Below are 25950 nucleotides of genomic sequence, written 5' to 3'. Positions count from 1 at the left end.
GTATTAAAAAAAAGTTGGTAAAAAGTAGATAATAGAAAGAAAAAAGAAAAAGTAAATTAGATTTAATTTTCAAAAATTTTAAAAAAATTCTAATGATTGTTGAACCCAAACAAAAAAAAAATGTTTATGTTTTGTTTAATGGAAGCAATTTTAAATATTTTGTTCTGATTTTTTTTTTATTGCTTGAGCTTATTTTGAGTTTGATCTTTATAAATTTTCTAAATTTTGTTGAAAAGAGAAAATTGAAACAATTTTAACCAATTTATTTTATTTTATTTTATTTTGATCTAACCTTTAATAAGTACGAACATGTAAAAATAATTAAACCTCCAATTCAAATAAAATAAAGAGAAGTAGATGCTTGATTATTTATATTTATTATTGATTAGTAAGATACATAGATAGATCTAACAACTCATCAATACATAGACAATTTATAAGAGATTTATCAAATCATATATGCGTTTTCAAATTCGAGACCATTTAATTTATAATAACAAAAGTAAAATCAACCCTAAACTATCGATACAATCTAGATTCCATTTTACTTTTGATAATAATAAAACTACCGTCAAAATATGTTTTTATTTCATTTTAGCCCTTGTAATTTTAAATTAAGTTACTTAAAATTAATTTTTAATGCAAATATTTTTTTTAGAAGAAATCAATAATAAACTAATAGTATATACTATTTTTAACATTTTATTAAGGATGAAGCTACTTTAATTTTGAAGATTTAAAAGGAAACAAAAATAGAAAATAAGGATGAAAATTGTAGTTTAAACTAAAAATAATCATGAAATGATAAATATATTCCTTAAAGCATAATATAAGGAATAATGAGAAGAAGAAGAATTACAATTATAACAAAGAAAATAAATAAATAAATAATGGTATTGGTGGGAAATTGATTAGTGGTATATGAAGAACAATAATGGATGTGAAAGAAATTAGAAATTTCTTTTCCAATGAATTTGGTGAGGATTTTAATTGATAATAATTTCCAGCAAATATTTGTTATGATTTGTCAACATAAAATAAACATATAAAGTCAAGTTTGATATTTTTGATTTTCCATTATGACGGTTGTTAGGGCTTTTTTTTTTTAGACCATTTTATTTGCTTTAATTTCCATAGGGGCCGCCCCTATAATAATGTAATCTCAACCATTTTAATTTAATGTCGAATCATATTTTAGCCTATCATTTATTTGCAATGTACCACGATGATATACCATCATGAATCAAGATAGATTACTATTTAGATTCATATATAATATAATCGATATCGACTGATAATTTTCAGTAGTCTATCAGAGATAGATTGTGTAGTGTTTTTACTGTATTTTATAAATATTTTTGAAACTTTTGTCATTTAAAATAATTTTTTAACTTTTTTTTTTTGTTAAGAACTTGATCTCGTAAATAAAGATAAATGACAAACATCTTATTAAAATATGGTGGTAATTTTTAAATTATGATTTGATCATCAGATTTACGTAATATTAGAAATTGTAACAATGGTAAATTTGAGAGTCTAATTTTAACCCTTATGTCAGGAGTTTAATTTTTCAATTGAAAAATTGAAGGTGTAATTATAAATTTTTGTTTACCACCGTATTTCAAGAATGATTTTTGCAATTGGTAAAAGATAAAAAATTAACAATAAATATTTAAATAACAACAAAAAAAACAATAATATTATTTGTTATGTGGGGGAAATACAAGAATATATGATTATGTTCTTTAAATTTATATATTAAAAATGTTAATAGATTACATTTTATATTTTAATAAATCAACGATAAACTAAGAGTTTATTAAAATTAGATAGAGTTCAAGTATATAGATCAAAATAGTATTTTTAACGTTCTATGAATGGTCAACAACAAACCAGATAAATAAAAATCAAATGCTTACATTCCCTAATAGAAAGTGTGCATGCACATACATGTCTAATATAATAACTATATGTTGAGTACTTTATATGGTTATAATACAGTATTTCAAAAAGTTTAAAATAAGATGGTAGAAACTTGTGTTTAGAGCCGTAAAAACAAAACAGATCAACGTCAACTAAATAAAAATATAAATCATTGTTTAAAAATAGATTCGTAACTAAGGTCCACTTATATTAAACTTAAGTACAATAATAATTAGATGACAACAACTTATTTTAGAAGCAACTAAATTAGCATATCATTTATCAATTGAGACGTTGCGTCATTTGTAAGTTAACACTATAGAAATAGAATTGAAATATTAAGCATCACTCCAATCACTATAATACTAGTAATAGTCAACACATAAACCATAACAATAAACAAAAGTTATTTAGACAATGTCATTTTTCTTCGTCGCATATAGTTTTTTCTTCGATGTCACAAATATATAATAAAACAATGGACGGCATTGCATCATAGTAATCATTGAAAACAATGTATCCCTAATTCATTAGGTCAAACTATAAATATGAAACCGTACTAAAGGAATATTTAAATGTGAAATTATAGGTTATCTATCAATTTCCAATTAAATGGAGTAATTAAATGGGGGAAATAAAAAACATATAAATTAGGAATGAGTTAGAAGCATTAATGAATTAGGAAAGAAATTACATTCTCAAATGTAATAAATGAGACTATTAAATTAGTCAAAATTAGTTCATGGCCAATTTAATGATAGTAATTTTTGTTGTTATTATTATATGTTTAATGTGCACATCGGTATCATACACGTTTTATCTGCACATCACCTACTCACACCTAACACTTTTGCACAAATATCAATACATTTCTCAAAGTTGAAGTTTGATTTTTTCTTTTTAAGGTTAGGTTATACCAAATATTCGTGAACTTGGTGGATTTTTAATTAAACTTTAGATTATGAAATGAAAAATTGGGAAAATAGTGTTTTGTCATGTTTTATTCAAGTGTTTTAGTTAGAACTTTCTTTAAAGCCGCCGGGTGGTTTAGTAACAATGTGTTAACTAAATTTACATAGATATAGGGAGAATGAATATTTCATAATATAATATATCGCTATTAGGTTAGAGAGTTGATTAATTAATCTAAAGTTTTAATTAATTAATACAACTTTGAATGATAGTTAACTTAAATTTTTTAACAGAACATAACTTAAAATTTTATTTTAACATTTAAACTTTGAAAATATTATTTATTGATCGGAGAGTTTACGTGCAGAGTGATTATGAAAATTGACACAATCATCGATATATAAAAATTTGAAGACATGCATTTTGCGTAAAATGGTATATAAAAACTAATTTTGTGAAAAGTGTTTTTAATACATTGTGGATGATGTTTCCATAATATCTTTTGAGTTGGGATTAATGGTGGTGTTACATATTGTGGTTGGACACGAGCACAAATTCCTTATGGTCAATATTTATTTAGATTTGGTTGTTATGTTGGATTAATATTTATCAATAAATATATGATTATTATTTATTAATAAAGATATTGCGTTGATTGTGGTTGTTATTGTATATATTCTCTCAAGTTGGTTAATACTTATTAATAAATAAATATATGGTTAATATTTATTAATAAATTTATGAAGTTGGTTTTGGATTTTTGCTTGACCTAAAAATATAAGCTTGTGGCCGTGTGATATTGTTGTGGTGGAAGACAGAAGTGTGGGAGAATGTGTAACAAAATTATGTGTTGGGAAAGTCTTTTATTTGTTTATTGTGTGGTGTTGAACACTTTGTTTGTGGCATTGTGAGTCACTTGTTTGAGAAGATTCTATGCAAGTTAGGGGAAGAGTCTCTTATAAGGGAGCTCCACATTGAGATGCAAGGGTGAGACATGAAACATATGATTTAGGGGGAGTCTAGATCGAACTCCTAGTTCACACATAGAGCATTTTAGGCTTTATCTTATAAAAGTCTAGTTGATTCTTGATAAGTCATTTACTTGTGATCCCCTCCAATCTTTATAAATTATCTTTTCAATCAGGCTAAAGGTTGACCGAATGTAGATGGTGTAATATCGAACTGGGATACTAACGTACTGGTGTTCTATTATATCTTTTTGTATTGATATTGTTACTTCAGTTATTAGCTTGAGCGTTAACTTAAGCCGTCAAGTAATTAATTGTGACTTATTTTTCTCAGGTAGCAATGATTTTAATCTTTAATATAGTTGAAATTAAATTGAAATGTTGTCACTATCTTCTTGAAGAACTTGGTGTAAAATATGATAGAAATACGTCATTGTGGGTTGCTTCTTTCTCTGGGATCTTACATCAACAATTGGTTTGTTTGTGGAGAGCAATAATAATTGATTCAAATGGGAGATCTCAGTCACCCTCATATGAACTTGAAAAAAGACACACTACTCATTGTCATGTTGTTCATTGCATTAAGTGAAGTCAAGTGAAATCAAGCTTTCTTTAATTAACGAAGATTTTAAGCTACTTCAAAGTGCAATTTCATTTAATCTTGAATGATAGAGAGAACAAATAATTTTAGATTTATGGTGTGTAATCAATTTATTTTTTTAGTTTTGAGTGTATTTTAGGTTATATTTTACATAATGGTTGATTATATATGGTCATAAAGATGAAATGTTACTATACTCTAGGATTGCCACATACAATGTTTAGGGTTTTATTTTGAGGCTATATATAATTAATGTCATTTGTATTGAAAAAGAGAGACTTGAAAAAAATGTAGTAAAAGAGTGTTTGAGCCTTCTAGCCTATAGCCAAGAGCTAAGTTTTTTTTTTTTTTTTTTTTTTTATCAATTTTATGACGTCTAGATTTTTGTTCAAAATCAACCAAGCTTTGATTTAATTTATTGTATTGTGCTTGTGGGAGTGATTCAAAGATTGAGCGTTGATAGGAGCCACAAGATTTTTTTTTTTTTTTTTACAAACCCTAGTTTGTTTGATCATCTAAGTATTATGATATTCAATCAATTTTTAAGGTTGAGAGAACATCTTGTTTCGAGATTTTTTTAGTATTAAATCTAAGGGTGCGTTTGGAGGAGGGAAAGAGTTAGGGGGGAAAAGGATTATAATAATCCTAGTGTTAAAGGTTTTGTTCCCAAACAAGGTTGTCAGATTCAATCATCGAAAGCTACTTATCACTTGATGCCAAAGCTTATGTGTTACTTATCCATAATAAAGTATTTAAAAATCACATCAGAGTTAAAAGCGAGCAAGATGATGAATGATCAAAATTACATGCTAGATAGAGACAACTCTAGTTGAAATCAACACATCAAAAGAGCTAGGGTCAATGCTTATGACAAGCCTCTTAAGTCATTATAACCTAGTCTCTCTTCGTGTGGAATCCATTTGACTTTTTTTCCTGGAAAGAAAGAAAATAACACGTGTTGCCTGAAAAAAAATATTATTAATGTAAATATACAGTGTGAACAAATAATATATAAAGTACTTTGATTATTAGTTTGACAAATATTACTCATTTACAAATTTTTTTTAAAGGGTAAAATGCACTTTTGCTTCGTGAGGCTTAAAATTCATGTCTACTTGTCCCTTTAAGTTCCAAAACAGACACTCTAGCCCTAACATTTACCAAGTACTTCTAAACGTCATTGAGTTAACTTGTCATGCGTTGCTGTGTATAAATTGTCATGCGTTGATGTATATAAATTGCCACGAGTTGATGTGTATATTAATCGGTCCCTTAACAAAACTTTATATATCAATTTGCAACAATTGGTAAATGAGAAATTATAGAAGACAATGTGTTGAGAAATTAGATGCTAATACTAAGGATGTAAGACTTTATTGGTGATATGTAGTTGTCATCAATATCTTCATCACTAAAGTCAACTTAAGAGAAGGAGAAGTATTTTGTTTTATTTATTTTAGATAAAACTAAGTCCTAGTAGCATTTATACTTGATGAACAAGAACAATAATAATAATAATAATAATAAAAAAAAAAAAGCAACATTCAAAGATCTAAAATTAGATAGACAAAAATTCACCTAAAAATTTTTTCGGAGGTAAAAGCCCGAGGTCTAAGTGAGTACTAATTTAATTATCTTTAACTCGTTTAAGTTCGAGTTGTTATTAGGTATTACTTTTATTTGAATCGGAAGTTATTTTAGAGTTTCAATAGAATTTAAATCAACTAAATGTATGTAAAGAGTATGTATGTTTAATCAAAGAACTTGGGTAAATATTGTTAATTATATATTTTTGTTATATAATTTAATTTAAAATTTTAATAATTATATATTAAAATATAATTATTAGGAAATGATCGATGAAATTATATAAAGGAGATTTAAATAAATAAATATGTTTATTATATATGTTTATTTAAAGAAAAGGAAGTAAATAATAATTAGGGTTTTATTATTATTTTGTTATAAAATAGGGTTTATATGCATCAATTTTGTAAGAAAATACAAAACCTATTCATCTTCTTCAAAGGTACCTAGTCGCCGCTCTCTCTCCCTCACTTCTTCGTTGTTCTTCAACGTTGCTTTCTTTTTTGTCTGAATCTTCTTGATGACTTCATCCTTTTCTCTGGCATTTGCAAATCAGATTCATTTATGTTTCTCTATGAGTTCTAGTTTGGATAAATGGTAAAGTATTAAAACTTTCAACAAAAACACGTTGCGTAGGGTACAAGAACTATATGTTGCACAAGAACTAGTACTACTTTATAATCGTACTACACTTCAGCATCACTGCGCTATTAACGAACGTTAGACCGATTATCACATTTAAGAAGGTTGTTTCTTCTACTTGTTCAGGCTTGATGCACGTCTTCAAGCACGACTACTAAGTAATTTGTTCTATATTGCCTCTGTTTAAGGTAATTACAGTTAACATATAGATACATAGAAATCAACTTTTTATTTGTCCTAATCAATGCACTTAAATAATCCCCTAACAATATTTTTTATTGCTTTCTTTTAGGTTAAAAATTAAAGAGTAATAAAGGTCAAATCGTTACCCTTTGTATCACAATTAATTAGTGCCTTAATATCTATTAATGTAATCCACATTGACTTCTTTGATGATTTGTTTGTTCAAATCTTTCCGATTGTTCTCAATATAACAATCCTTTTAAAAAAAAAACCAATAAACCTTTGATAATTATAATTATAATAATGATCCCAACGATGCATTGTTATCATTATGATTATGATGTGCAAATTAATAAATTGCAATATAATTATAAGCATTATTGGAAAATCTCCCTAATTAAGAAAATTTGGGATTTTTTTTAATTAAAAAAATATAATAAATCGGTAAAATATTTACGATGTATAAAACAATTCTGAAAACGATAAAAGTCTACAAACTCACACTAAAAAAATACAAAATATGCTCCAGTCAACACACAATTAATCGTCCACACGCACACGAGTAATATTCTTCTAAACAATCATGTATTATAGTTTAAACAAATGATTTACTATCGTTTAGGTCATGAAACACGATTGTGTAGTTCTTTTTAAAGATAAGAGAAAAAAACTTCAAATTTAAACAATCGTATTGACCATGACAAACGATCGTGTTGATTATAGTAAGCGATCATTTAATTAAATGATGGAAAACGACTTTAAATTTAAACAATCGTGTGTTGACAATGGTAAATGATTGTTTAGATCATATCAAAATGATATTTAAGTTATCTTGATATTCTCGAACATGAGTAAGATGAAGTAGCTTTATAAAATCTTGTCGAAAGTAATAAACATGAAATAAAAGATTTAAATAGAAGAATAAATTATTTAAAAATATAAAAAAATAAAATATAGAACAGAAGATGAATAAATCGAAAGAAAAAAATTGACGAATTATCTACGATATTCAAGAACAAATCTAAAAATTTGTGAAAATATTTTATCGACTTTTGTTTCTTTATTACCCAAACCGTAAATATTTTTTAATTTGGTTACATTTTAGTAAATTATAAAAAAAAAAAAAAGATTTTCCAACCCCATTTTTTAATTCTCTTTTTTAATATTAATTTTTATGGTTTAGTTATTTTTGTGTGTGAACGAAGAGAAGTGCTTACATTAGCATCCAGCACAGCAAATGGGTCCCACTCCCTTATCCATATAATAATAATAATTTATGAATTATCCATATAATTATATTATTATTATTATTATTATTATCATTTTACGTTTACGTAATTTCTCGGAACCCAATGGTGTCGATGTTTGAAATGACATATTTTATTTAACAAAATAATAAATATATAAATTAATAAACAGCTAATTTCAAAGAGATTAATCCAAATAATACTTAGCTTCACCATTTATTTAATAATAATTATAATAATGATTATGATATGTCACCACCACCAATTATTTAATTTAAGCCTTCCAATTTTCAAATTTCCCAAATCAATCATTATTTTATATACACTTCATTTCATCCACTCATCCCATTAATAAAACTTATTCTTTATCTATCATAGAGTTTTGGCTTAAAAGAAAAAAAAAAACAAGTAATCTCATATAACCTATAATACCCAACAAAAATTAAGAAATTAAATTAAAAATAATTATCACCTTGTTAGAATTTTGAGTCCTTGTAGATAAACACATTAATTATCATTCAAACAAAAAAAAATTTGATCATCTTCGATTTGTGTAATTGTCGAAAATAAAATAGTTAGATTATCATATAAATTCTTATCGATGGGACTAAATAACAAGATATATCCGATAAGAAAGAGAAAAGAAAAGGAATTTAATTTCATAAATATCCAAGTACACTTTATCAATAGGGCTAGGGAAGGATCGGTTTTCTTAATCAAAGTAGGCCATATTATGTATTTTTGTTACAACATATTATTATTATTATTATGGTGATGATTTGATAAAGTTATGAAGTAAAGGCTAAGGTCCTGTCTTCCATTTCTTCAAGCATCCATGGATTCTTTGTTATCTAGAAGTTTATTTTTTTTACTTTAAATAATAATAACAATAAATAATTTTGAAAATTTTCTTATATATATATATATATACATGCATGAATCATATGGTCCAAGCTTACCTAATGAAATAAAGTCATAATTACATGCATTAAATAATTCGAATTCGAATTCGAATTTTTTTTTACTTTAAATGTAAATATAAATATATATATATATATATATATATATATATATTTCTTTTCCAATCATGAAAAAATGGGAAAAAGAAATAAAAAGCATATAATATAAGAATGAAAAAGTCGGCCACAAAAGGACCACAGGGAGGATAGGTTGTAATAATATATATGATTAATATTTGATATTACACGCAACTTGTTACCACCATAATTATCCTTCCTTCTTACACACATCTCATTATTTTTTTATTTATTTTATTATTATTATTTTTTAAATTCACTTCTCATAAATTCTTTATTCACAGATATTAGTGTATAGTTTTTCTAATTAAAAAAAGAATTATCTCTAAATTTTGGATATTACCGCTGGGTTTTCAGATTAATATCTATTTTTTTAACATAGTATGACTTCTATCGATATCTATCAAAATATAGTAAAATTTCATATTCTATAACTAATAGATATCAATAGAAGTCAAACAATATCTATTAGTATTTATCAGCAATAAATTCTAAAAGGTTACTATATTTTGAATAGTTTTATCATTTAGAATAATCTGATAGCTGATAATTACTGATAGATCTAAAATTTTGTAATTCATTTTTCTTTCTCTTTGTTTTTTTTATCCACTTTTACCAATAATTTAAAAAAATGAGCAGTTTTTTTTTAAAATATTCATAAAATTTTGTTTTCTTTGTAAGAAATGGGCCAAATTCAACTTTTTATATATATATATATATGTATATATAAGAAAGATGTAATTTATTGTAATAAATTAAGAGAAAATAGACCTAGTTAAAAAAAAAAAAACGAGATATCTATCAAATAGGCTTAAATTATTTATCAAGCTAACAGTAATTCAATGGAAAACAATCTCAAATAATTTGAAATAATTAAATCTAAGGGTAAAGTCAAAATAATGGAGTTAGTAATCTAACCTTATGTTATTTTAAATTATGAATATAATAAATAAAAAAAAAACAAAACATTGGAGGAAGTGTTAGCATGAATTAATTAATTATTAATGTGGACTCAAATTAGGTAGAAGAAATTGAAGTTATAACAAACCTTCTCCAAGTTTAGTTATAAAGTTTCTTTGTGGACCATTTTTCTTAAAACCAAATTAGTGTCCAAAAACATCTTCCTCACAATATTCCAAAATTTTCAATTTAAAAATCTAAAGTAAATGAGAAAGTAAAAAAAATTGAAGGTAAATGGTGGGAAACAACCGTAAAATATGGTGGTATAGTTGCCCATAGCAGATCCATAAATTTTGTTAATCGTGAACCTTTATATATAATTTAGTAAAAATAATATGAAAAATACATAGAAAATAAAATTTGGAACTAGAACTAAAGAGGTCGAAAGACGATTTTATCACTGAACTAGCTTTTAATATTGAAGTTATTTCAGTTATATATATAAAGTACAAAGTTGAGGGAAGCTTGAACACTCCTAGATCTATATTAAACTTTTCAGTGGAAATTGCAATTATGCAATTAAACTTATAAAAGTATTCAAACTGGATCTTCAAATGGTATAAGATGATCAAAGGTATAATTTTTATCGTTTGGAAATTCAAATTTGACCATTAATATAAGTTTGAGAGTCCAATTTTAATGCTGATAGAATTTAAGTACTGCCGGCCAATTCTTACAATTAAAAGTTTATGGATGCAATGACAACGACCAACATATTTTTGGAGACGGTTTTTGCAATTTAGCCTAACAATAACGATGTGAATAGAACACTAATTATGTTTGAAAAGAGGAAAGAGGTAGGAGAAATTAGGGTTTGTTTTGGGACATGAAGTGAAGAGTTAGTTTATGATCATCTGCCTACTTCTTACCAAACTGCAGTTATAATTATATTATTTATTTCTTCAAGAATAAGTTGTTTCCCATACCAAAAAAAGTCCAATCTGCCCTAAAAATGGTGGTTTTGGTTTCATTGGGTTTGGTCCAACTCCCTCTCTTAAAAGCTATTCTACCAACATTTTTCTTTTGAAAATTGGGTTCTTTAATATAATCTTGACCTAAAGAAAAAAGAAAAAAGAAAATTAAGGCATTTTAAGAGATCCTTCGAAAAGAAAAAACTTATTTATTAACTTGATTCTTACTTAAAATTAGGCGGCAGCTTTCATATTTATATTTGAATCTTGGTAAGACAATAATCTCGAGAATTATTTAACATGTTGTTTTCGAAACATATTGTTTTCATTTTCACTTTATTTAAGAACTCTAGCGATTTAGTAATTGGACAACGAATCTTATAGGGTGTTAATTGAAAACACGGCATAGAAAAATTGCTCTCTTTAAAAAGATATTTTTTCTTGAAACAATGTTCTTTTTGAATAAATCGAAATAGCATTACTTGTCCAAATTTTTGTTTGATTAAAAGAAAAAAGAATAATGAAGAAGAGATTCCAAAGTTTTTTAATTTTGCTTTATATGGGCTTAGTTAATTTTTTTTTAAAAAAAATTACCCATCAATATATTTTTTTATCAAATTTTTATTATGAAAAAAAGTTACTATTAACATCAATGCATTAAATAGTTTAATTAACCTAATTATTTCTTTGAATATGTTTGATAGTTCATCAAGGATGATCCAACTAACTCCACTTAAATCTTATTGATAATATATATATATATACATATTAAATTTTCTCTTCTTTTTTATGAAAATCAATATTTGAATGATACAAAAACTTGATTCTTTTTCCATCACCTTGCTCCAACTTTACATTAACATTTTCTTTTGCTTTGTCACATCAAACCTTCTTCCCCACATACAAAAATGGGTTTTCCTAAAACAAAAAGGTAAATGATAAAAATAAATAAATACAAAAATGGAGGCTAATTATTAATTATAAGAAGGAAAAAAAAACACAAGTTGACAAATTGTATAGTATCCTTCTCTTAAAAAGCCAAAATTATTCTTTTCTTTATTCTTTCTATTGAAACAACATAGAATATCTATAAAAAAAAAAAATTGAATCGGTTACATACTGTTGAGTTACATTTCAATTTAGTTCTTATTTTCTCATATTTCATTCAACCGCACTAACGAGATATAATTTTAAAGTATAAAAATAGATATAACAAAATTTGAAGGGAATTGAGAATTGAATAAAGAGGGACCTACGTGTCGTTGTTTAAGTGGAGCCATATGTCAATGGGTAATTGATTATAAAATGAAAGGAGCAATCATGTTGCTTTCTAAAAACATATAACAAAAAAATTTGGATACCTTCCTTTTTAATTGATATGTAGTAATGGATAAGAAGGAAAAAAAAACATTTCTATGTCATTCCAACTCATGCAATATCCTAAAAGAAAGATGATTTTTTTTTTCTAAGCCAAAAACTTTGTGATTAAGTTGATGTGATGCTATAGATATAATAATGTTATGTTCTTTAATGATTTTTGAAATCGAGGACACGGTCGAGAATATGTTTAGAATCGATTGTGTGAAGTTGTGAGAGGAACAACTTTCTAGAAACTACAAAAAATATGATCCACATTTATTCGAAGATCGATTTTCTTTTTAAAATTTTAATTATTTATTTTAGCATATATATTAAGTAGATCAACAAAACTTGGGTGTATCTTTGACTACACTTTTCGTTCGGTCACCTACTTCGATGCAGTTAAAGATGTACCCATAATTCTTCTCCTTTATTAAGTACAGAGGTACTTTCATCTTTTTAATATGATTGATGATATGATGTCGGTTTCGTTGGATAGCCATCTATATAACAAATCTACGTGTTGTGACTCTTTTCTTTCAATTTATCTAGAACTATATGGATAATGATATGTTTGAAACTTTACATTTTTTCTTTTTGAAAAAAGTTAAAGAGTATTTTTTTTTTCAAATGGATATAGTTAGTTTGATCAATATGGTGAGATACGTTATGTGTCACTTTCCACGGTGTAACCAATGCATTTAGATAAACATTATCCTCTCTTATTGCTTTTTGTTAGTATTTTACTATATGATTAAGGCTTTGCCCCTAAATTCTTTTTCACGTTTGTATGCTTTGATAACTTCATAAACTTAAAATATATCTAATTAGTTATTGAACTTTTGAAAAATATATAAAACTATTTTGCTTTTTATTTTAACTTTTGAAAATTAAACTTATGAAACTCCTCTTAATTTTTAACCTAAGTTAGGTTTGAAAAATTAAAAAATATACGTCTTGTTTAGTAACCATTTGGTTTTTTAGAATTAAACTTATAGACATTATCTTTTACCTTTAAATTTCTTTCTTTGTTATTTACTACTTCTTTCCAGTAGTTTAAAAACCCCAGTAACCAAGAATTCACCATGTTGTTAGGAAAAATGCAAATTATTGTAAAATGGAGAGGAAATTTGATTAATTTTCAAAAGCCAAAAACAAAAAACGAAACGGTTAAAACAACGAGGCCTAGTTTTTTGAATTTGAAAAGTCTTTTCAATGATATAAAACGTTTTTAGATGTTAGTAAAATATTGGAGGAAGAATACAAATAGTCACTCGTGTGTTTACCCTTTTTTCAATATAACTTTGACGATAATCTTATTTTAACATTCAATGTTTCCTATCACATATATGACTTGCAGTTGACGAATGTTTCTTTGATTGTTTAGTAAATGAGATGATGAAAGCTCAATTTGAGATTAGGAGTAATGAAAGATAGTGATTGAAACTTTATCATATTAAAAAAAACGTCAGTTGATTGATATGGTGATCCACGTATATGTCCCTTTCGATTTCTAATTAACTTATTGTTTTTTATAGACCTAATTTTTTTTCCTATTGTCTTTTTAGGAAAGAAAAACCTACATGATTACTCATTACATCAAGCAACGTAGGTGGAATGAATAACCCAAGGGCAAAGAAAAGTAAAGAAAAGAAAGAAGCTTTTCTCTTCCAATATCTTAGCCATCGAGAGTGAACCTGGACATTATTAAATCGAATGTAAAACGTTAGGTAAAATAAGTGTCACCTGACTCGTGTATGCATATAAGACTTCACGACCTCCTTAATGAAAAGAGAAAAAATTAAACTTGAAAAAGATTCACGACCCCATGTTTGCAGGTAAAGTATAATACATATGTATGTAAAGTATTGTAGATGTGAAAAGAGTTTTCAATAATTAAAATGCTTTTAGATGTTAGAATAATATTGGAGGAAAATACTACAACAATTAATGGTGTGTTATCTTATACGTTTGAATTAATCTTATCTTACTAATCAACGTAATCTTATTTTAGCAATCAACGTTTCTATGATATCTATAATTTGTTGTTGATAAATGATTCTTTACTCGTTTAGTAAATGAGATGAATGAAAGCTCAATTCAATTAATAAAAGATAGGAATTGAAACTTTATTATCTTGAAAATGTATTCCTAATGGATAGGATTAGTTGATTGATAGAGTTAGCCACGTATGCATCTCTTTCAATCACTAATGTTTTTGTAAAGACCCAAAATATTGTTATTTATCCTTTTTGTTCTTTTAGGCAACAAAAGAAATTGAAAATAATGACTACATGATTACATCGCAGCCCAAGTGAAACAAATTGTTCAAAAAGTATGGAAACTAAAGAAGAAATTTCCTCATACAATGATTTAGCTTCAAGTGAGTGAACCAAAATGTTATTAGAAAACGTCGAACAGAGGTAAAAAGAAAAATACCTCATCCAATCCGTATATATAAGACTCAACCTCTAGATAAAAAGGAAATCTATAACGATAATACGAAGCAACCAAAAGGTTAAGGTAAAACATCCATATGTCAGTTTATATCTCTTATTTGAATTACAATTACAAATTGACCTAAATTATTATAATATATATATGAAGTACATATAACTACGAGGTGGGAGGATTAAACCTCTAAAATCTAGAAATATCATATCGATAATCAACGAGCTAAACTTACTTTAGCTTGTTATATTAATTTATAGGGAATCGATCAAAAGTTTCTTTTTTTCTTAAAAAAAAGAAGAAGAAGAAGAAGAAAAATTTATGGGAACCCAAAACAATTCACAAGCGAAGCCCACAAAAATTCTTCCTTTGTTGATGTTGGAATCTAAAGCTCATTGGGCTTTGATTTCAAGGCCCATTTCAATACCCATGTCTTAGCTCTCACGTTTGATTGCGGCCCATCATTAAATATTATTTTATTTTCTAAAAATAAATAAAAAAATATTTAAATAAATATATATATATTCAGTATTAAGTTTGAGTCTCCCTCTCGGTAAAAAAACGAATCGATAAAACATAACATCTCTTATGAGTTGTTGTTTGTTTTTTCTTCTTTCAATATTTAGGATCAGAGAATCGAATCTTTGACTTTGAGATTAACAGTATAAGTTTTAGATTAGTTTATTTATACTCATGTGTTAGTTTTTCTCTTAAGTTACAAGTTGAATCTCTCTACCCACATATTCATATACAGTATGAAATATATGGAAAAAGTGTAAAACAATTCTTGTCATTGAAAGTGACACGTCATATTTGTCTCATTCATTTGTCAAATAATTAAACATATTCATTAAGGATTTTTAATTATTTAAGATTACGAAAGCTTCATTAATCATAATACATTATTCATAGTTAAATGATGCTTCTCATTTGTTAGATGAGTGAAGAAATATTAGTCATAGTGAAGACAAGGGTAAATAACACACGTAGACTAAGAAATTTATTCGTTATCGTAATCCTAAAGCTTGCTATACTCTTATCTCGATATTTTGACTTACACACTAGAACTTGTGTTGCAAGCTTCATGTCATTGAAATTCTATTTTGTCTTGTAAATCGTTTTATCTACAATTCAGAGGTAAGTTCTCTTTTTTCTAATTTGTAAATCAACAAATGATGGATTTAACCATCAATATTCGGGATGGTAAGTAAGTTCACCATTTACTAATCTATGTAAGCATTGACACGTATGCATATATTTATATCATCTTAGATAAGCATGAAATCATATATATACCAAATACATCTTTCCATGAGACGATGTGTAGTTTATCCATAAACTTGATTGATTTTTAAAGTATCTTATCACCTAATTATGTTATGGAAGTTGACCACTAACTATTATTGAGGCAATAACATGACCCTTATCTAAAATATGATTGTTGAAAGTGACACACATAATTTATATCTCATAAGAAAAACCTATAGACCAATCTCATAGGAGCTTGTCTATGGTGCATAGGGGTTGAATGCAATAAAAGAACCTTTAAAGATGGTGAGAAGCCTTCAAATCACTGAAAAACATACTAAATCTCGTCGCTTTTTTTAGTACTAGTTCAAATCTCTTTTATAATTATGATGCAACTCGTATAGCTCTTATATTTGGATGATTTTCCTTTAGTCTATCCTCTTCTCTTATTGATCGATCTTTGTACTCTTTGACTTTGTGAATTATGCTTATTAATTAAGGATATCCTTTTGGATCAGAGCATGATGAAGGTGCTAAGAATATGTCAACCTAATTGGGATATCTTACCAATTTCTCGACATCGATTTCATTAAAAAAACGTATATCTCATCCTATTAATCAACTATCGATACGTATTCATATGAATAAGTACTCAATCTCATTTTTAGCTATTAAGTTTCCCTCCTCATTTACACCCTAGTTCAATTGAGGTTTCATCTACCTTATTTAATAGACAAGTAAAGAATGACATTTATGAAAAGCAAATTGGCACGTGATGATTGGTATGTTTTTATATTTAAATGGCTATATAAAAAGTAAACCTATACATCATGAACTATTGCATGTGAACATTTTTTTTTAATATCATCTAACAGTGTATGTTACAAACGTGTCTTTGTCCTTAAGTTACGCATTTAACGTGTAAGTTTTGAGTTCACATTTAGTTTAAATTTCAATTTAATTTTTAAAATTTTTCCAAAATGATACAATTTTATTTTTGAGATATGAGTTCTTTTACATTTTAGTTCATTTAGTTTAAAGATTTATTTATATTTTAATTTCAACTTTTCATTAAATACTCCCTTTTAGTCGTTAGGGTTACTATTTATGAATTAATTTACATAACTATGAAATGAAATCTTAAATTAAATTTGACAGTGAAAGAAAAATGAAATTTAATTAATTATAATTCTTTTAAAGTAGACATTAATTGTAATGACTAAAAGTGAGTATTTGGTGAAATATACGAGGTTATTAAAAGTGTAAATCTTGAACCTACAAGTCAAAATTTGAACCTCAAAAGTAAAATTGCAATATTTTGAAACTTATGGATCACATCGAAACCAAACCCTATAAGAACTAAATGAGCAAAAAACTAAAACCTCAAAACTTAAAAACTAAAAAATCATTCATCTATAAAAGTAGGGTTATTTCAAAAATAGAAAAAAAAATTCACAAACTATTTTCACCAACAAAATTTATTACTTAGTGTAAATATTTTGCCAATTGTTGACAATTTTCTCTTAAAAATATTATAAACAGTACCTAAATTTTTTTTTGAAGGTAAAAAAATTCAATTTTCCATCCCTCAGATTCTTTCGATATAATAAAATACAAAAGAAGATTTCTATAGAAAATACTTTATTATTATCATTATTCAAAATTTAAATCGTGAAGTCGATGTCTAACCTAATTTTCATAAGATATTTAATTTTCAAAATTATTACGAGAATATATACGGAAACTTAAATTCACACACGAGGCATTTAATTAGTTCATGAGATTATACTACATACGTAGTATCACACAAATCCAACTTTAAGAAATTGATACTACAAATCCAACTTTAAGAAATTTGAACTACACAAATATTTTGTATCTATCGTACTCTCGAATTTATACGCTATCAAAAAACAAAAAACAAGAGTAATAAAAAAAAAAAACTGAAAACTTTGGTTATAGCAACATCACATCAACATAATCAATATGCAAAGAAAAATTTTCAAGACTGTTTTAGGTTGCATGAGTTGGAATGACATGGAAATGCCTTTTCCTTCTTATCCATTACTACATACCAATTCCAAAGGAAGTTCTATCAAAATTTTGTTATGTTTTGAAAGCTACATAGACAACTCCTCCTTTGATCAATTGCCATTTGACATCTGGCTCCACCCATATAATGACACGTCGGGCCCCTCGTTTTTCACTCACTATTATCACAATGTCCTTACCCTCAAAATTAAGAGAATTGTTGAAAACATGCATTCAAATCACTAAAAACATGGTTTCATACAATCAAATTTTTCGGTAGTCGAGAAGATTCGGGTTTAAACCCCATTTGAAAACACTTTTTTACATCTATAAGTATTTATTTAAACACTTAAAAAGTCAATTCAAACACGTTCCGAAATTGTTGTAGAACAATTGGTAGTAATTGTGTTTTTAGTAAAATCAATTGAGAGAAGTAAAATAGTATTGGGTAACGTTTTTTTGACATTTCATACCATTGAAAGTATACCTACAGAAGACCCTAATGATATAGTGTCAAAACGTATGTCATAGATATAGTGTCTATAAAATTCAACTAAAACTATGTACTACATGAGTATCAATATCGAACCCCAGTGATATCAATAGGAGGATGTTGGATCAAAATTTGCTCCATTTAAATAAAAATGCTTCAAATAATGTAGATCCAATATAGAGTTTCATTTCTTCACGAAGACGTTATAGTCTCCATGTATATTATAATCATAGGGTGTGATTAAAATATAATAATATAGATATAAATTTCAAATAAACGGACCCATGTATATTTTAATGGCAAGGTGTGATTAAAATATATTACCATAGATATAAAGTCCAAATATATGCTAGTTGAGCAATAAAGCTTCAGTGTGATACTAAATTTTGTTTATGAAACCTGTTCATTATGATTTAATCCTTCACTTTTAATTTTGTAATAAATTTTCCCCTCACACTCATCATTTACAGAGACAACCACTTCCATTATCTCCTCGACTATATGATATTATTCAGTTAAGATAAACTTTTGTATCAAAAACTTATATATCCATGACACTACCTTTCATTGCCCCTGACAACCATTACTTGTTGAGTTTAATATTAATCTTCAAAAAGACTAGAATTGTTTTTTAACCAAATTTGAACCCAATATAGTTACTTCAAAAATGTGCCAATTTGCAAGATGGTAGTTGGAGAAATGATATGGACAGGCATTTCCTCAAGAAGTCAGTGAAATGGCCCCACCCTTCTCTTTCTCAAGCTTCAAATGGCAGCTCTCTCTTGCAGCAGAGCTTCTCAATATTCCAGCAAAATCCTTACATTTCCCTTCCCCATTCTGTTTCTCTCTGTTTTCTTCCTCAAAAGAATCATTCCAATACATAGAAAGGTAAAAAAAAAAAAAAAAAAAAAGGAAAAAAGAAACCAACCCTTTTGAATGTTAACACAATTTTGTGTTGTGAACTGGGAAAATGTTGAAAATGTCAAAGATTATGGTAGTGTTTTTGTGGGTTTGTTCTTCTGTAATGGCTTCTGTAACTTATGATCACAAAGCCATAATCATCAATGGCCGAAGAAGGATTTTAATTTCTGGTTCTATTCATTACCCAAGAAGCACTCCTCAGGTTCGAATACCTCCAATGTGAATCACGGGTTTGTTTCTTTTCTCTTTCTAATCACTTTTTGCTTTTGGTTTTTTTTTTCTTTTGGTTGTTATAGATGTGGCCAGACCTTATTCAGAAGGCTAAAGATGGAGGATTGGATGTTATTGACACATATGTGTTCTGGAATGGCCATGAACCTTCTCCTGGTCATGTAAAATGGAGAATAATTTTGTTTTTGGCATTTGCGTTTTTCTGGGGTTGGATTATACTGATTATTTTGGTCTTTTGTTTTGTAAATTTTCAGTATAATTTTGAAGATAGATATGATTTGGTGAGATTTGTAAAGCTGGTTCAACAAGCTGGTTTATATGTTCATCTAAGGATTGGTCCATATGTTTGTGCAGAATGGAACTTTGGGTAAAACTATTATAATGGATATTTACTGGAATCTTTGTTAATAATTTGTCTTCATGTGGGGATTTTCTGATTATTTTATCTTAACTTTACTTTCATTGATTCAGTGGATTTCCTGTTTGGTTAAAGTATGTTCCTGGGATTGCCTTTAGGACAGACAATGGACCCTTTAAGGTAGGAAAAGTTTCTGAAAGGTCCATTATCATTTATCAGTCATTCCTCATCTCTATTCCAACCTTTGATTTCTTGATTAAGAATATAACTTTTAGGTTAAATCGTAAATTTTGTCCTTATCATTCAGAGAAAATTAAAATTCAGTCTCTAGAAGTTTGAAATTAGCTGTTATGATTTGATAAAAACCTCTTAAATAGGACTGAATTTTAACTTTGTACAATTTAGCCTACATTTATATCAGTTTAGACTATTTTATTCACACATTAGGTAATGGATTTAATTGGCTTTGATAAAGGCGGCTATGCAAAAGTTCACTGAGAAGATTGTCGGTGTGATGAAGGGAGAGAAGTTGTACGAAAGCCAGGGAGGACCCATTATTCTGTCGCAGGTAAAATATCGAACAATCATATTGACTATTCATTGAAACAAAGTGTACAGAGATGAATTTTGAAGTTTTTTCTTATTTGGTAATGTTTTGAGATGTCAGATTGAGAATGAATATGGACCGGTGGAGTGGGAAATAGGTGCCCCTGGTAAATCTTACTCCAAATGGGCTGCTCAAATGGCATTAGATCTTGACACTGGAGTACCATGGGTGATGTGCAAACAAGATGATGCCCCTGACCCTGTGGTAATCTACTTTGATCTCTTTCTGTCACGGGCTTCTTTTCTGTTTCCGGGTTGACCTCGGCATCGAGGAAAATGTATTAGGTTATTTGTGCGACTCATTCTGGACTATCAATGGAAAAATAGGAAAAACAAAACATTTAATATTTTTACTAAAAAAAGTTGGGCCAATTATATTTTCTTTATTCACACTATAAATCTATCTTTAAATAGATTTTATGTTGAGTTTAATAGATCCTACTTTATTTTTAAAATCATGCTAACGTGTCATATAATAAATAGAAAAATTTTCTATACCACTGTGGTATAGAAGATTCTTCGAACTACCTCAACTTAACGTGTTTCACATCAATGTGCTTTTAAAAATATATTGAGACCTACTAACATTATTATAGGGTCTATAGATATTATAATGTGAAGCATGGACTACTATAAATTTTCTCACAATAAAGGTGGAGTATATAAAATTTCCCTAATTCTCTTACGGATTCATTAGTATTTAGTATGCATTTAATGTGAGATGTGAGCCTCTTTTATAGCTGGGATTTCAGCATTTAACGGTTCTTGTTTTATTTTTTCCTTAATTAGTGGGTTTTTCTTTTATTCATTTGAAGTCATGCTTCCCTTCTCATAACTTATATCTTGTTTGGGGCATTTTTTTTAAACATTATGTGAATTTGTCCTTTTTCTTCATTCTCAGATTTTTAAATAAAAACCCTTTGAATGTGAAAAAGGAAATATTCTTTTCTCCCCTTGCATTTTACTCTTTCTGGAGTTGTCCTTGCAAGGTCTCTCTTTTTTTTTGTTTTGTTTTGTTTCTTTCTATGTTATAAACTACTTTTGGAAATTAATAGATTCTAGAGGATAAACTTTTCTCATAACTTCTATATTCTCCTCTGTAAAACTTCTATCTACTTGGTTCTGCTTCAGATTGACACCTGCAATGGATTTTACTGTGAAAACTTCAAACCAAACCAAGTTTACAAACCGAAAATGTGGACAGAAGCCTGGACTGGTTGGTAAGCAACTTAGCCTACCTGTATTCGCCAAATTGTGACAAAAAAAATAATAATAAATCTGCTTCTTGAGTAATTGAAATTACATTCTTATCATTTGTGAAATATTCAAGGTTCACTGAGTTTGGTGGCCCAGCTCCTTATAGGCCAGTTGAAGACATGGCCTATTCTGTTGCAAGATTCATACAAAATGGTGGTTCTTTCATTAATTATTATATGGTAATGAGCTATCAAGATTGTTTCATAAAGCTTAGTTAGTCAATGGAAATGATATCACATTCTTAACTCTTTCGATATTTTCTCTTATCTCAGTACCATGGAGGAACTAACTTTGGCCGAACTGCTGGCGGACCGTTTATCGCCACTAGCTATGACTACGATGCCCCCATCGATGAGTATGGTAAGCATGTGGTAGTTGTAGTTTCAAAATGCATATTCTCAAAAGAACTAACAGAAAAAGAAGAGAGTATAAAGTAGATTCTCATATACTTCTATTAGAATCACAAATATTTTCATTACTCTAATACTCTTTAGTATATGGTAGGTCTACTAAGGGAACCAAAATGGAGTCATCTTAGAGATCTTCATAAAGCCATCAAGTTGTGTGAACCCGCTCTTGTATCAGTAGATCCTACTGTGTCGTCGTTAGGAAGCAACCAAGAGGTAGTATCATGATCTAGCTGCTGAAAGGTTTTCCAACTATAGATGCATTTTTCTTTGCAAGACAATCTAATTTGACTTGTTTGATGATTATTTAAGGCTCATGTCTTCAAGACAAGATCAGGGTCATGTGCTGCATTTCTAGCAAACTATGATGCATCATCTTCTGCAACAGTCACCTTTGGAAATAATCAATATGACTTGCCACCTTGGTCTGTTAGCATCCTTCCCGACTGCAAATCTGCCGTTTTCAACACTGCAAAAGTAAGACAAGATTCAAATCACTTAGACAAAACCTTCTTATGTTTATATGGTTATGCTAATGTGACCTTTAAAACTATTCAAAACCTGAAGTTTAATTGTTTGAATATCTTTTCTTCGGTTGAAAGGATGAAAATTTGATGAGACAACTTTTACAGGTCGGAGCTCCAACGTCACAGCCTAAGATGACGCCAGTTAGTTCTTTTTCATGGCTTTCATACAATGAAGAAACTGCCTCTGCATATACTGAGGATACAACCACCATGGCTGGCTTAGTGGAGCAAATTAGTGTAACCAGGGATTCAACCGATTATTTGTGGTACATGACAGAGTAAGAACTCCATCACCTATCATAGTTTTGCACTTAGTCGAACATTGTATTGAAAAATGTTTGAAAAAGAAGCTCATTTAGATCTTACTCTCTCCCATGTTTTTCTTTCTCAGTATAAGGATCGATCCAAACGAAGGCTTCCTGAAAAGTGGACAATGGCCTCTTCTCACAGTTTTTTCAGCAGGCCATGCTTTGCATGTGTTCATAAATGGCCAACTATCTGGTACATGAAAATTTATATATTTTTCCTTTAAATTTATTTCAAGCTTAACTAAATGATTCTAACATCATAATGTTATTATTATCTGAATGTAGGAACTACGTATGGGGGGGCAGAGAATTACAAATTAACATTCAGTAAATACGTTAACCTAAGGGCAGGAATTAACAAGCTTTCTATACTAAGTGTTGCTGTTGGTCTCCCGGTTAGTTTCTTCCATTTTTGTTGAGGACCTCACGAAACTAATATTTATAAGATAAGATAGATGAGCTACTCCTTGATATTCTCACACTATCAATTGGTTTTAGGATGGAATATGTGTGATCTAATTATATCACAGTTCATCAAGCTTCAATAGGCATTTGATCCAACACTGAAATATTGGGATCCAATCTAAGAATGGTGAAACCAAAAAGGGCATACCATCTTGAGAAGGGCTATTGAAGATCCTAATGGATTTTGCGTCGTTATAAGATAGATAAATTACTTCTTTTATTGTTGATGAGTTTTTTAGATGGAACATTATATTAGCTAATAGTTTCTGATATCACACGTTTCTTTAAAATTCTCAATAATTCTAAATTTGACTTACATTTTTGTATGTCCAATGTCAGAATGGTGGCCTGCATTATGAGACTTGGAATACTGGCATTTTAGGTCCTGTCACATTAAAGGGACTAAACGAGGATACAAGAGACATGTCTGGATATAAATGGTCTTACAAGGTACATTACAAAACCAATGTGGCCTCATTTTTCATTTTCCCTGGCCATATTACTAATGTTTTTAGAACCTATAGAATCTAAATTACGTTACTCCTGGGTAGATTGGCTTGAAAGGAGAAGCCTTGAATCTTCATACTGCTAGTGGAAGCAGTTCTGTTGAATGGGTGGCAGGCTCATTGGTGGCTCAAAAACAACCCCTCACATGGTACAAGGTGAGAATTAATTGTTCTATAGCTTCTCTATTGACAAGGTCTTTTTTGATCTCGACATAATGCGAGGTTCTATTATATATCGAATCTGCAGACAACTTTCGATTCACCAGAAGGCAATGAACCGTTAGCTTTAGATATGAGCAGCATGGGTAAAGGTCAAATATGGATTAACGGTCAGAGCATTGGGCGTCATTGGCCTGCTTATACAGCACGAGGTAGCTGTGGCAAATGCAACTATGGTGGAATCTTTAATGAGAAGAAATGTCATTCAAACTGTGGAGAGCCATCACAGAGATGGTAAAAAAGAGTTGTCCCCTGTACATTGATTTACAAGTTATAATTTATGTGTTCTTGATGATAAAGCTTTTCAAATGTCAGGTATCATATTCCTCGCGCTTGGTTGAAATCGAGCGGGAATATGTTGGTGATTTTTGAAGAATGGGGTGGTAATCCTGAGGGGATCTCTTTGGTTAAGAGATCCATTTCCTAAGAACACACAAGGAAACTTTTCCATTGGAGGCTAACTGATCAGCTCAACCATGTCTCATATTTCTCTCTTGTTTTAGTAACACAGATTTATGAAATTATAAGGATTGAACTTCCACTTCAAATTTGCAAGTGAACAAGTGGAGAAGAATAAAATGAAATCAAACAACATTTTTATGCCAATTGTAGATAGGGAAGAAGCTTGTTGTGTATGTAGGAAATAAATGTATTTTTGGGTTCAAAACTTTGATCCCATATTCAAGCCCATATTTACTTATTTGAGAGTTTATGTAATGATCCAAATTATTGGTGGAGAGGAATACAAATGTTCAAGTTAATAAATACAAACATCATTCTAGTTTACTTTTAAACAAGAATAATGGATTCTAAGTGACACCATAATGTATTTCATATGAATGCTCTTTGCTGAAGATGGTTGTGATTTATTTATTTATTATTAGGACTCTCTTCGGTCTCGAATGAAACTTGTCAACGTTTATTTTATCTTCCAATGTTATGAAGTTTTCATGTTGCGATTTTTAATAAGCTAGCCTTGTTTTCACAATTTATGTAACAATACCTAATTACAAATGTCAAAATACTATTGAACAAATGTAATAAATCCCTTTATTCTTAAAATCACCCGACCTCTAAACGTACAATTTGAAAAACTCGAAATCCAATAAATATATGTATATATATATATATATAGCTATGGCTTCTTTTCTTTTTTGTTTCATACACACACATAAACATATACAAATACACATTATAAGTATACAATTCTGTTACAAAAAAGAAAATCATCTTTTTTTTTTTGTAATTTTATGTTTGATTTTATCTATAGGTTTTAGATTCTTACTCCTAAATTTTTAATTTAATTTCATTTTGTCCCTAAATTTTAATGCGTTAAAGTTTTACTATTTAGTCTTCACTAATTTTCATCCTTTTTGAAATTAATTATAAATTTATTAACCAAAAGTTAACATCAAATACCAAAATTAACGTAAGAAAATCTACGAGTAAAATATAAAATATTAAAATTTAGAACCAAAGTGGAACTAGACTCAACGATTAGAAACTAAATAAAACTAGATATTAAAACCTAGAAAATAGATTAAAAAATAAGAAAAATTGTAAATAAAAAAAAATATATTTGACCAAATATT

General features: G+C 28.2%; 1 protein-coding gene across 2 annotated transcripts; it reads left to right on the top strand.

Moving 5' to 3' along the window:
* The first annotated feature begins 19154 nt into the window (after positions 1 to 19154).
* On the top strand, positions 19155 to 25175 carry LOC103492322 (beta-galactosidase-like). Of its 2 annotated transcripts, XM_008452631.3 has the most exons (18): positions 19155 to 19676; positions 19771 to 19866; positions 19960 to 20072; positions 20177 to 20243; positions 20539 to 20631; positions 20731 to 20874; positions 21801 to 21889; positions 22000 to 22105; positions 22199 to 22286; positions 22431 to 22549; positions 22646 to 22810; positions 22966 to 23138; positions 23252 to 23361; positions 23454 to 23563; positions 23973 to 24083; positions 24185 to 24295; positions 24387 to 24592; positions 24674 to 25175. In XM_008452631.3, the coding sequence occupies exons 1-18, from the start codon at positions 19524 to 19526 to the stop codon at positions 24783 to 24785; spliced, it is 2166 nt and encodes a 721-aa protein (XP_008450853.1). In that variant the 5' UTR covers positions 19155 to 19523; the 3' UTR covers positions 24786 to 25175. The 2 variants fall into 2 exon arrangements, with proteins under 2 accessions (XP_008450853.1, XP_050937296.1); XM_051081339.1 differs by lacking the exons at positions 19155 to 19676; positions 19771 to 19866 and adding an exon at positions 19686 to 19704.
* The last annotated feature ends 775 nt before the right edge of the window (positions 25176 to 25950 follow it).

This window comes from Cucumis melo, chromosome 2 (assembly GCF_025177605.1).
Source record: "Cucumis melo cultivar AY chromosome 2, USDA_Cmelo_AY_1.0, whole genome shotgun sequence".
Classification (NCBI taxonomy): domain Eukaryota; kingdom Viridiplantae; phylum Streptophyta; class Magnoliopsida; order Cucurbitales; family Cucurbitaceae; genus Cucumis; species Cucumis melo.
The sequence above is the reverse complement of the archived record's forward strand: the minus strand, read 5'-3'. Positions and strand labels throughout refer to the sequence as shown.

Bases quoted from the DNA above. Each gene is read 5' to 3' on its own strand.
- LOC103492322 (XM_008452631.3), top strand. From the start codon at position 19,524: ATGTTGAAAATGTCAAAGATTATGGTAGTGTTTTTGTGGGTTTGTTCT. The intron at 19,867-19,959 runs GTAAAATGGAGA...GTAAATTTTCAG, and splicing joins ATGAACCTTCTCCTGGTCAT to TATAATTTTGAAGATAGATA. The intron at 23,564-23,972 runs GTTAGTTTCTTC...GTCCAATGTCAG, and splicing joins GTGTTGCTGTTGGTCTCCCG to AATGGTGGCCTGCATTATGA.